Raw genomic sequence first — 14,542 nt, forward strand, 5'->3', positions numbered from 1 at the left:
TTTATTCCTTTTTTAACAATCAAATTTAGACAAAAGAGACGCAAAATAATCTTTTAATTGACATAACAATTCAATTGCAATTTCCCATTCAAAATTGATGAACAATCAATTAACAACATCCACGCGAGTTATTAATCATAGCAATGTTCTCCAATATATTGTAAAAATATGTCGTTGAAAATTCAGTTGCAATTATTCATTTTATATGTCATTCGACGTGCGTTGATGGCTAAAAATAGGTTTTCACTCATCCGGAACAAAATAAAGGAACTTGTAGCCGTGCAGGTAATTTTATTAACTAAATGGAACTCACATGTTCGCCATATAATCCTATCTCTCAATTCCCGCGTATTCCTTTTTTTTATTTTGGCTATGGTGCTCCGAAGCCCAAAAATCTTTAAAGTATGAATAATCTTTATAGTGTCTTCAGAGGATAAGCCTGTGATTTTACGACTGGCAGTCTAATTCAGCTTCAATCCATTTTGGTTGTGTTTTTTTGCTACTAATGCAACTCTTTCAGTCGCCATAGGAAATTGTGTCACACGTGTACACTAATTTGACCAGAAGTTACCTTACACAATGTAACTACTATACTCTACTACTAGACCGCTGATATTGATATGACTGAAAAAGCGTGACACGTTTGTGCACGAATTTTGACAGTTGGTTTAAGGAACCATATACACCATATACATATAGCCTCTGATCTTAATTATCACATAATAATAAATACTAAACTTAATAAAATATAACAAAAAAAAAAACAAAAATATGGTATCTTGGATTAACATAGTATCTGACTATTTTCATGAGGTTACTATTAATTGTTTTAAAAATAAAACATCTTCTCCAAGCAAAGAGCCGATAATCGCTGAAACATCGCGCCCGCTCCATCGATTACGCGCCAAAACAGACGCCATCTTGTGACGTCATCTCATCAACGCGCGCCGGAGGTGATTGAAAAACAAAGCTGTCCAATAAGCGTCTCTGTGGTGCCTATGTAAATAAGAATGAGAAATACGGTCAAGTGTAGAGGATTTTGTCGTTGTCGATCCGTGGAATGAAACTCAAGAACATCTAAATGTATGTAACCTAGAATTGGTTTTTTATGGAAATCAGGTCCCGGGTCTTTTTATTCAATTTTTTTATTCGTATGAATTTTGGGATAAAACGTGCCCTATAAACTAAAATTAGCGGATTCAAGAATCAAAATACTATTTATACCAAATGTTATCGAAATACAAGATTAAAATTAAAAATAGGGCGAAGCCGCGGGCAAAAGCTAGTATAACTATGAAATAAGGTAACATTTCAGAAGCTAGCATGAGCTTCTGAAATGTTACTCAACACACGAAGCCTGAAAGAAATACTCCCTTGCTAAAAAGTCGTACTTATACAAAGATATTTTTCGGTTATAAAAATGTCTCAACGTATTGATTTTCGATACACACAATCCCAAAGGTAAACTCGGGCTTATATATCGTGAGATACAAATAAAAACATGAAAGGAGAGATATCATATTACACGCTCATCGTAAAAGCTGAATCGAAACGATATCGCGACGAAGTCGCAGCTATATTGCATTGCTTTCTCCCTTCCAGATTAAGCATAACGTTCGTACTTACATATGGAATTCGGAATGGAAAAGTTAACAGAATTGTCTTATTTATGCTGTTTTTACGTAAATACCCGTTGCATTTCTTCGATTAGAGAAATTCCTTTCAGTAGTACTCTGAGAGATATTTTATCGAGGATCGCACGTCAAGTCGGACCGTTTGGTTAAACTACATTTTGACGATCTCGGTGACGCAGTGGTAAAGTTCTAGCCACTCAAATTCAAATTAAAAATTCTTTATTCAATTTAGGATGATATACATCACTTATTGACGTCAATAAAACTATTTAAACTAAGTCTACTGCCGGCTTCCAAAGCGCAGGTGAAGAAGAAGTGGTGCAACAAACTTCACCGCAGCCTTTTCTCCAAGGACGTCATATATATATATATATATATATATATATATATATATATATATATATAAAGCTAAATGTACAAAACGTACGTAATAATGTTATAAATCAATTACATATGTTATGAGGCCATTATTGTCGTTCACATAATCGTCAGACTTGTATGCCTTTTTACAAAGTACTTCTTTTATATAATTTCTAAATTTTTTGTCCGGCAAATCAAGAATCCATTTAGGCAATTTGTTATAAAAACGGATACAGTTCCCAACAAAAGTCGTTCTAACTTTGACCAACCGATGCCCGGGGACAGACAATTTATCAGATATTTTATTTATACGTAAGGCTCTATCAGTGTAATTACCAACTTTTTAAAATAAGTTTAAATTTTTCCGGACATGCATAATGTTGTCAAATATGTATTGAGAGGATAAAGTTAAAATATTAATATCTTTAAAAAAATCTCTAAGGGAATCCCTTCTTCTCTAACCATATATAGCACGTATTGCTCTTTTTTGTAAAATGAAAATAGTGTTAATGGTGCTAGCACTCCCCCAAAGTAGTATCCCACAGGACATTAAGCTATGAAAATAACTAAAGTAAACTAATCTAGCAGTCGCCACGTCCGTCAGTTGTCTGATTCTCCAAACTGCGAATACCGCGGTACTAAACTTTTTAGATAGACCATTAATATGAGCATCCCATTGCAATTAGGAATCAAGGGTAATTCCTAAGAATTTGGTGTTTAGTACAAAATCTAAGCTTTCTCCATTCAGAGTCACGTCGACGTGAGCCTGCCTAACATTGGGAAGTGTAAATTTATTGCATTGGGTTTTATTTGCATTCAGCAATAAGTTATTAGCAGAAAACCAATTCGAAATGGTAGACAAAATACGATTTACATCATCAACATCTTCGCTATGGCGGTCTATTTTAAAGATTAATGACGTGTCATCAGCAAACAGCACGATGTCAGCCCGCTTTTCTACCATGTATGGCAGATCATTGATGTAAACTAAGAAGAGAAAGGGTCCTAGAATTGAGCCTTGTGGTACGCCAATTTTTACATTACAACCATTTGATTTAACGTTATTAATATCAACAGTTTGTAACCTATCTTTTAAGTAAGAAGCTATTAGCTCAATTGATTTAGAATAAAAACTGTACTGACTAAGCTTTCGCAAAAGTGTTTCATGATCTACCCAATCAAATGCTTTAGAATGATCACAAAATACTCCGATGGCATCCTGTGAGTTCTCCCACGCGTTGTAAATATAACTGACAAGAGCCACTCCCGCGTCAGTTGTACTTTTTCCGGCAGTGAAGCCATATTGATGGCCGTGGAAAAGATTATGGGTCCACTGAACCGAAAGGTCCTGGGTTCGAACCCCAGTCGGATCATGATGGAAAATGATTCTTTTTCTGATTGATCCGGGTCTTGGATGTTTATCTATATAATATCATTGAGTCAGTATCCCATAACACAAGTCTCGAACTTACTTTAGGGCAAGCTCAATCTGTGTCATTTGTCCTAATATATTTATTTATTTATTTATAGACTACCGTATTCGATGAATCGATTCTTTGGTATAGCAAGATTGCGATGCTGGCTGTATGAATAAACTATAGTTTATTATATACTATTTTTTTTAGTAAATTCCACAAAACTGTAAGCTGTCATATGGGTATCACAATAAAATGAAGTAAAAACTACTATATTCTTGATAACTAAACGAGAATGTTCTCTCAGTGTAGTTGCTCGCCGCGAACATAGACCTCGCGAACACAAAACATTTTTGATTAGTGTGTACAAAATTGTAAATATTTCAAAAGCAACTTAACCTGTTTTGTTGCCACACGAACTTAAAAATTCTACTGACATATCCTACATACCATTTAAATTTCATCAAAATCAGACCAACGCGTTACACAAACATACATACATGCAAAAAAATTATATTTTTGCCCTAAGTTGACTTGTAGACCTCGCTCGCTTCGCTCGGTCAACAAAATTATCGTCAGCCAAATCATTATGGATCTTCTGAATCGATCATCAAGCTTTTCCGCTTTCCGAGTGTAATCCGATTCCATCTGAATTACCTTACATTGATTGCATGTGAATTAAATTAAAACACTGAATTCTGACATTATTTCTACCAAAATTTGACAACAAGCTAACTGACAATGAAACGGCGCACCATGGCTATAATATTCGTCATTATATATTACTAGATGTTGCCCGGGACCTCGCTCCCGTGGGAATTTTGAGATAAAATATAGCCTGTAGCAAACTTGGATAATGTATCTTTGTAATGGTGGAGAATTTTTGTAATTGGTTCAGTAGTTTCGGAGATTAACCGCCTCAAACATACAAACTCACATACGCTTACCTCATTATAATAATAGTATAGATTTGTCTATTGTTTGTATTATAAATAAACGATTATTTCAATCAACAGTACTTATAATAATATTTAAAATGTACTCACGTATTAAGCTCGAGGTCCAATCTAAACTTGTGGTTGAAAGCTTTGATGAGGAGTGATGTACGGTGAAAATGTTTGCCGGTCTGTAACAACAGAAAATCTATTAACAAACTTATTCAATATAATCATAATATAAGTATTAGATATAATAACTGCCCGTACCCACAGAAATTCAATTTCCTCGAAATAAAATATGAAAATATCTGTGCCTGTACTTAGAGAAATATCTAGATTTTTACAATCCTCAAAAACTTTTCCTCATGCCGGAAAAACGGAACGAATGTCATTACCATACAAAAATAAAGGTTTTTATATATATTAATAAACATCAGACTTGTACTTTGTACAAATTGTATTTTGAGAAATGTATTTTTTTCTATTTTTAAATTAATTTAATATTTTCAATTTTAGTTTTAATTTTTAATTTTAACAAATAGCTTAAGTGTGTATGTGTTAGTCAATTTTATATTCGCTATTGGCATAATACATTTTAAGAAATGATGAATGAAATAAAAAGAAATAAATCTTTTAATACCTTAATGTAAAAACAGGTAATTCTCTGTTAAACCTTAATGCACACATAAAAACAACTTATATAACACTATGTAATGGCCATATACCTATAGGTATATGCAGAATTCACAGACTCGTGTTTAAACTATCCTAATATAACAAAGCAATATGTATCAACGATTAATTTGATATATTCGTATGATCATACTACATGCATACAAGCGGTGGTGGTGTAATGGTTAAGACGCCCGCCTGTGGATCGAAAGGTCACAGGTTCGTATCCTACTCGTGCCATAAGAGTTTTGTATATCAATCTGACATATATATATATATATATATTAGTTTTCATAGACCACCACTTGTTTCCGGATGAAGGAAAACATCGCGAGGAAACTTACACACTGGTTGACATATTAGTTCCCTGGTGTGTATGCAACTACCTGCCACTAGATGGCGGTAAATAGTCGTAAAAGATATGTCAGATGCCTTTAGGCGACTTGAATAATATCTGACACCGGTGTTAGCAATAACACACTCGATATGATGGTGATGGTTACACTAACATTTTAAAAGATCGGATTTGATAAATTTTAAATTCAAAGTTCAAATCATTTATTCAGAAATTAGACCTTCACAGGCACTTTTTCTCGTCAATATTTATAGTTATTTCTCACAAGCTACAAACTACTGGCATTTCGGAACGACCACTGCTGAGAAGAAATGCCGAAAGAAACTCATTTGAACAGTGTTGGTCCCTATCATGCCAGATATAACACACCGTTATAATTTTAATAACTTAATGATAACTATGACTATAAATATCTATTGCTCACAGCGAAATACCTATACCTCAGACAGATCTCTTTATTAAAGTTAAGTTTATGCACAAGTATATTTCGACTACATGACTTCACCTACGAGATAGGGATTTTGAAACGTATAAGTAAACACAGAAGGCCAACTTGCATGAAGGGTTACAAAATCAATTATTCAACTAAAACAAAATTATTATTCAGAAATTTGACTTTCACAGGTATTGTTTCGACGTAAATTTCTTGAATATTTTATATATTTTATTGAAGATGAGTGTGTTTAAGATTTTTTATCTTATGCTTTTAAAATATATATACATGTATGTATGTACATACGAGTATTATTGTGCTGTCAAAAAAAAAACCGAATCAGCGATACGAGTTCAGTAATTAAACATGTACGAATAATTTATTTAGCTGAAAAATAGTTTAATTTCGCAATGAATGTTTGGCAAAATTAATTATTTCTCATAACGCTTTTTTTGATATGACATTTATAACTCTACAACAATAATTAACCTTCTGTTCTTCAATACTCTGTGTGAGTGCGTTTAAATTTTGCGTTTTGTGAAACGACGCAGAATTTATTCTGAGAGCGGTCTCCTCCGGTATCTCATGGCGCTTTGTCTCTCAAGTTCTGTGTGGAATTATAATCACAATAGCTATATTAACATTACGACATGAGACGTTTATATGGTTTGTGAAATGCAATAATGTTAGAAAGAAACAAACTTATATGGTCAGATCAAGTATCTCATTCTGTAACTACTTTTAAACTTTCGCGTTGCATAATTATATTGTGTACTGTGACGTTACTTGGCGGAGAAATAACAGGGCGAAGTAGATTCTACCGGGCAGTCGTCGTCGCAGTAGCTTGCTGAGCCAGTCGCCCAGTGACCACGGACCTTTGTAACAAGGTCCGAAACGTTTGGAAAATAAAAAAGGTACCTATGTGGTCGTTTAATACCCTGTCATTTAATATCTCTTTATAAGTGTCCTGTCTGAGCACTTTATTGGTTGCATCACAGCCACAAAGTTTCTGAGACCCGGAAGAAACAGAAAAAGCATAAGAAACGGCGGAATTAAGTAATAATATTAATTTATTTCAGGTTTCTATAGACCCATAAATATTAACACGTTTACAATTATTAAATTATTAAAACTATAATAGAAAAAAAAAATTATAATGATCTGTAAAGTGTTTGCCTCTGAACCGAGAGTTCCCGGGTTCGAACCCCGGTCGGGTCATGATGGAAAATGATCTTTTTCTGATTGGCCCGGGTCTTGGATGTTTATCTATATATGTATTTGTTATAAAATATAGTATCGTTGAGTTAGTATCCCTTAACACAAAGAACATGTATAATTAAGGTTATGCTAATTGTGAAAGAGCTGTCTCTCCAAACACAAATTATTTTATTAACTTAAACGGAGTTTTAAATCACATACAGAAATTTTAAACAAAAGTCACTGAACAAAGATATTTATTTATTTAAAGTCTTTATTGCACGGTATAAACATAGAGGAGCACATAAATTAAATTATCTTTCAAATAAAAAAAAACTACATCAATCGTATTACCCGTGATACACAGACACGTTAAACATAACAATATCCTTCTGCACTTGGAGGTTAAAAAGAAAATGAAGTTAAAATATCGATAATGTATTCGATTCCAATATACTGTTATAAGGTTGTTCAGCTCAATGCATTACATAACGTCAGAATTATGATAATATGCACCCCTGCACATTATTATCATATTTCTACCGACGTCAACCCAAACTGCACTGTGCGCTATCGAAAACCCGTATTGCATACGAAATTGAAAATCGATGGGGGTTTTGAGCTTTTGAGTGTTCACACGTGTGTATTATCGACGAGAGTTTGATTTTTGGGTTAATTTATGAGTTTTATTCAAAAATAAACTTAGAAAAGTATCATATGTGTAAATGAAGTAAAAATTATATCAGTTGCCTTTAGGCGACCTGAATAAAGTTTGAAATAACATAGAATGCTGTTGAATGAAATTTGATGTACCTATTAGAAAATAAAATCAATGGCCTGTTTGTTTCAAATAATATATAAATAAAATTTAAAAAAATAATTATAATTATTTAAAATCTTATCTTAATTTTACATTGCAATCCATACTTCTTTACACCATCCTAAGTGTGTTTGTTTGTATGACCTTTTATAAAATCATCGACATAGAACAAATTCAGGTTATTACAACCTAAAACTCGTGTATAGGTAGCTGGACTGACTTACAATAAATTTCGTAAAACCTTTTTCAACCTTTTTTTTTTTTTTTTGAAATTCCTAGGCCCTAGAAAATGATAATAAGCATTGAAGCATACAGGCTATTGATCTAAATTAATAAATATTATCCTCATCATCTGCAACTCTCCGTGACCCCACTGCCAGGCATAGGCATCCTTCCGTCTCCGCCAACAATATCTGTCCTGGGCCATCCTTATCCAGTTGTTGCCAGCAATTTCCTTTACATCGTCGACCCATCTAGCTGCCGTTAACATATTCATGAGTTATTGTAGAATATAATATGTATAACTACGCTAACATGAACCATGAAAAATAATCATTTCCTTTTCGAGCAGCCCTTTAAAAAGCAACCTTTCCCGGCCTATTTCCAAAATAACTTGATTACGGGAGCACCGTAACAAAATCAAAAATTCCTGTCTGATATACAGGGAACACTATCGGTGGATAGGAGGGGCCGGCAGGGGTGAAATGGGGGTCTGGAGGGGGTGGGATAGGGGGTATATCGGATTATTGGGGCCATCGGCTATTGGTGAAATTGAATAACTCCCGGCTTCGGGTATTCGATGTTGTTGCATGACGAAAACAGTGCTTGAGGCCACGTGATCACACGTCACACTCGTAATCACATGAATTTGTTACTATATCCAGGTATTTTCAGAACAAAAATGAACATTTTGACTATTTTTTTTTTCAAATTATTTAAACATGCATACCGGGCAAGCACTAGTTTTTTCGAGAACGTATATCGTACGTCACCGATAAAATATTAAAATCTAACAGCATCATCTGGGAGTAATTGGAAAATAGAATTTACTAGCTCTTTGATCTAGGGTAAGATAAACCGTGAAGGGGTAACAAACAAACTTACTTTCGCATATAACATTAGTTAAGATAGTTATGATTTCCACTTGAGTTTTTTCCGTAGTGAATACTCACAAATATTCGCGATATCCACAACAGATTTCATGGTAAGCACACCATCCACTTGTCCGAAATTATGAAATATGTTTGCCAATAACTAAGCCCCGAGATCCTTGCAAATTCGGGCCGGAGTGCGACCCTGTCAATTCGCATTTTAAGGGCCCTCTCGACAAGGGTCCCTAATTTAATAAACAATCACCCATTGGATAAATTAGTGCGAGATTCGATGAAAAGTGTGTGCGTAATGGTGGACGTAACGTTGCTATTGAGTGATGTGAGAACATCTCAATTTGTGGTTTTAAAAGCTGAGACTGACCACGGGCAAATTATCAACGCAGGAAAAAAATGGCTGGATGTTGATCACTTGGTTATGCGTGTCAATGGTACTCAACCACTGAGAATGCTGTAGATCGTGCGAAGTGGAGAAGGAATAGTAGGAAATCGGTCCCGGATACCCAAGCTTAGCATCAAGAAGCCATCGCAAAAACGGTTAAATGAGAGAGAGAGAGAGAGAGAGAAAGAACTCTCACCATCTGTTTTGCGTATGAATTCGAAACATCAGTTTTTGCTCGTGATTTAGCCCGAAGTTTCCACATGCAAAGAATATTTTTTTTAATTATCGTAGCTACGTAACCGATTGATTTTATTTTTTGTGGATAGAGTTTATTTACAATATATTCCCTATGTAAGGGCACGAACACACACCCCAGAGTAAAGAGAAGGCTGAAAATTATGGAGAAATAAAATATTTACATAAAAATCATATGTTACGTTTATGTATTCAAACATAGATGAGCGCAAAAAGCGGACTTTTAGCGAATGCAATTTCTTTCACCTTTAGTTAATGGTATATACTAACCTGACCAACCTACTTATCCCATGAAAACATTGTGTGGTTCCATTCAGGACCAGTGGGCCGGGGCGGGGTTTTTAATTAGCCGAAAGCTAATGTACCAACTCGGGACCCCTGTTCGGGGGCATTAGATGTCCCCGATGTTTTTGGAAAAACCACTCGAATAGTTCGTTCGACATTAACAGTTAATTGTTTCTTTGTATGAATGGGGTAAAACAGGAGAATTATTGCCAGCATTGAGATGGGTGGATGTCTTATTAAAAACCTTATTATGTACATAAATGACATAGAGAGAAGCTACAAATCTACGCGCTAAAAATATTTGTACTGTACAATTTTATTGCGCAGACTAAAATCTGGTCTATAAAAAATCTTTGTGTCCCTTACTCACTTCGTACAACATCCACGGGAGGATATAGAGTGGTCGTATTCTAGGGCGCAACCACAAACCGAAGTCGTTTTATTTGGGGTCTCCATTTCTTCATGTTTACATTCCTATAGATTTTAATAAATAATGTGTCTGTTGCTAAGGTAAAACTAACTGTTTATTAAAACCAGAGAATATACATATTCTAATTATATATTCATGTTTAATATTGTCGCAAAGTTCGCATAAGTATTAATAATACTTACTTACATACGGTTCAGTCGAATACACGTTATTATCAACTTGTAATAAGACTGTTTTACATAGACAAGAAAAACTATTGTATAAGTCATATAAACTTAAACTTCTACTATTACCTTCTCCCCCATAAACTCTCGGTAGTAGATACCATTTTGAATATTACATCAAAGAGAAGTTTGCCGACATTTTATTAAAGTTGCCGACATCATTGACAACTTGTTAGTGCCGCTTTGTGACGGCAAGTTTGTCACAAGTTTTCGCTTGACAATCAAATTGTATGATATTTATAGAATATAGTGAGATCTTGTCTCTTATTCGAATCTTTGAAATTAATATTATATCCTTCTTAGCGATTCAACACAAGCACCGACCGAATACAAAGATAAAAGAATATTACATTTTATTATGTGACGGAATAACCGTTTGTTATATTATTGATTACAGCATTGCATCTCTTTTGAAGTGAATTATCTAATATTTTTTGTCATTGTAATCTTGTACAATGTAATTAGAATGAATTATGCAAACACCGTCTGTGGATTATAGGTCTAACGTACATATGAATAGTTAGTGCTAATAAAAAAAAACCTGGTTGCACTCCGGGAGTGTCGGCAGAAGTGAAAACTTGAATATTAACGTTGTGCATTTTTGACATCTTACGAGATTTCCATCAGGGTCACGTGTCCTGACGCGAGTTTAACATTTTTTACCCATCACAAAAAGTGCACAACGCCGCTAAAGAAGTTTTCACTTAAAAAAAAAACAGAACTACTCTGTTTTAAAGTGGCTCTCCGATTTATATTTAAGTGTTTCTGTAAAAACAGCTTTTGGTTCTCCTAAAAAAATAAATAAAAAGAAATAAAATTTATTTGCAGTCCGGAAATACTTATCTGTGTTGTGCCTTTCCCGAAACCATGGCGCACACATTGCTTGCCCTGCGTGTCTTCCTACACGCTGAAGAATCTGTATGACGCCACAGAAAATGTATCTACCACAGGTTAAAATTAAAGTCAAAATTGACTGGTGCAATGTGTTTTGTGATTAGTTAAATTCACGCTTATTTTAAACAAAACAAAAGTTAACTATTTGTTTCATCTAATCTTGGAGACGTATCGTGAATAGCCGTAAATAAAACGAAGCGGCCATTCACTAGCAGACAATTGTGTTGCTGCGATTTGTTGTAAGAATGGCTGAGAAATTCGCACAAAAGTCAGCGGTGCTCACAGAAAATGTATAGCTTTCCCTAATGCGTGTAGTTGCTGGATAAGAATTTTTTAGTTCGTGTTATTTTGAACAATATACTAAGCTACGACTGGGTTATTCACTAAAGGAACACGTGGAGCGTGTGGTAAAATGTTTTTTTTTTTTGTGCGCTCTTTAATTACTAAACCCACCATACTCTCATTTCCATACTAATCATTACTATTACATACTTATTTTAAATATATAATATAGAATTAGTAAAGGAACATATTTATCTTGGACTTATAATTGATACGAGATTCTGTTGGAAACCTCACATAATTAGCATTTGTAACAAACTTAGAGCAATTATGTCCAAATTGTCTATTTTAAAATATAAACTCCCATATCATACCTTGCGAATGTTGTACATGTCTTTGGCTGATAGTATTATTAACTATGGTGTAAGTAGTTATGGCAGAACATACAAGACACATATTGAAAATATTTATAAATTACAATTAAGATTACTTAAGATAATCACCCCAAAAAAAAATTAAAAATAAATACAAACTTAATGATGCGGACTTATTTAGGCATTGTAAACTTATAAAATATATATGATATAGTTAAAATGGAAATTGTGTGTGAAAACGTAAAAAAAATAAACTCCTTAAAAGTTAAAACTAGAAGCTCGGGTTTGCGCAACTTAACATACTTACCTAGATGTACCCTACCTTCAGTTAACAATGTCCACGGTAAAAGAGTGTGGGAGTATTTTCTGCCATCTATATTGAATGAATACCCTAACAATATTTGTGAGCAAATAATTAATTTGGAAACCAGTATAACCAAATGTAAATTAATGCTTAAGAACTATATATTAACTGAGTAAATAAATTTGTAATGAGTTGTGTAGTTAATAGGTTTTTGTTGGTAGTGCTTGTATTTTTCATATAAATTATTGTAACATAAATAAAGAAATAAAAAAAAATAAAATAAAGTCGCTTCTCGATACCTGTCTGTCCCTATGTATGCTTAGATCTTTAAAACTACGTTAAAGGATCTTGAGGCGGATTTTTAAATACATACAGTGATTTAATAGGAATGTTTTTACATAACATGTACCTATATTGTGCCTGTGTGAAGCCCAGACGGGACGCTAGTAAATTATAAGGGTTAAAGTTTACATATATAAAAATTATAGACACGTTAAACTCTAATCGTATAAACTTAGGGATCATATGAGTTCGAGTTTGTACCAGTCTGACTTATACACCATAGGTAGTAGTTTTCATCGTCCACCACTTGCTTCCTGTGAAGGAAAACATCGTGAGGAAACCTGCACACTGGTTGATTCTTATTAACTTTGACAGTTTAGTTAGTATAGATATATACACTAGTGTCTATATCTATACTAACTAACCTGTACCTGCCTCTAGATGGAGGCAAGTAGTCGTAAAAGTAATGTCAGATGCCTTTAGGCGATTTGAATAAAATCAGATACCAGTGTTAGCAATAACACACACTCGGATATGACGATGAACCTAGGGACCCCAGTCTTCCGTGTTGAATGAAAAAATAATATATTACATATGTTGAGTTGGAACATTTGACCACATTTGCCCAAACAGTCCACCTGAATTTCAACACCAAAACTAATTTAATGATAATATAATCATAATTATAATTAATTTTTAATAAAAACAATCAATTTATATACCTACAATGACTCCGACAATACATTGCAAAAATAATTTTACTGCTACGCGCATATCAATTGCTGTGCAACAACGGGTATAAAAGTTTTATTCATTCACTCTTAAAACACTCGTAAAATACTGGAATGCAAATGGTAATGAACCGCAACATAACATTTTTAACGTTTAATCCCTAAAATACGAAATAATAAAGTAAAGCGAAGCGACCCACCTACTGTAAATACCTTTTCTTTGTCAGATATAGATCTTGATGATTAAGTTTTTGGTTGACGATATCACGTGTCACTATAAATATGAAAAAGCCTGTATTCAGTTGACAGTTTTTTATACCATTTTTCCTGCACAAACAATTGTATACAAACCAACAATTTGTCGCTGTGACGGACACAAATAAAATTTATGTCAATATTGAACGAAAATTTGACTCGCATATTTATCATGTATTAGCGGCTCATCCCGGCTTCTCTCGTGTAAAATTCATAATAAATCATACACTTAAACCTTTCTCAGGACTCACACTATCTATTTAAAATGCCAAAACCACAATTTATTGCGTGGTTTTGAAGATTTATGACATAGGGACAGATAGTGGGGAGGTATTTTATTTTATACGCCACTTCTATGTAGTGGATTATTTAAAATTCTATGATTTAACCTCCACGTTGCGATAACTGTAAATTGTTGAGCCGGCAAATAAATTGTAATATTATTGCTGTTGCATCCGCACAAATATTACAATTTATTTGCCGGTTAAAAGCTTGGCTGATCCGACAGTTTTGGCAACTAATAAATACGTTTCAAAATTTTCAGGATATTTTCTACAAAATTTCGCAAAATAAAAAAATACCATAGAAGATTATGCTACAATAGATAATTATGTAAAAATCGCATCAAATTCCATTCAATATTTTCTGCGTAATGCGCGAGCATTACGTAACAGCAGACAGGCAAAGATTAAAAAAAAAAGGTTTGTCTTTTACTAATGCCTTGAAGAACCCTGTAATTATTTTTCTTTAATATCTCTTATATACAGACATAGCCTACCTATACAGTTTTATTATATATAAGTATAGAATATATACTATTATGAATGCAATTTGGCATATAGCGTACACGTTTCAATTGTTTTCAACACGGTTTTCGCGCATTAATTTGTCCCTGTCCTGTCTTAGCCATT

The 14,542-nt window shown here is 33.8% G+C and overlaps 1 protein-coding gene across 14 annotated transcripts in view; it reads right to left on the reverse strand.

The window, feature by feature from the left end:
* Nucleotides 1-14,542, reverse strand: part of mmd (mind-meld) — a 486,484-nt gene that overhangs the window by 150,053 nt on the left and 321,889 nt on the right. For all 14 annotated transcript variants that reach the window (XM_053770021.2, XM_053770023.2, XM_053770013.2 and 11 more), the window contains one exon: nt 4,456-4,535. In XM_053770021.2, coding sequence (XP_053625996.1) covers nt 4,456-4,535 — 80 coding nt within the window. The remainder of the gene's footprint in view (nt 1-4,455; nt 4,536-14,542) is intronic.

This window comes from Plodia interpunctella, chromosome 3 (assembly GCF_027563975.2).
Source record: "Plodia interpunctella isolate USDA-ARS_2022_Savannah chromosome 3, ilPloInte3.2, whole genome shotgun sequence".
Lineage (NCBI taxonomy): Eukaryota > Metazoa > Arthropoda > Insecta > Lepidoptera > Pyralidae > Plodia > Plodia interpunctella.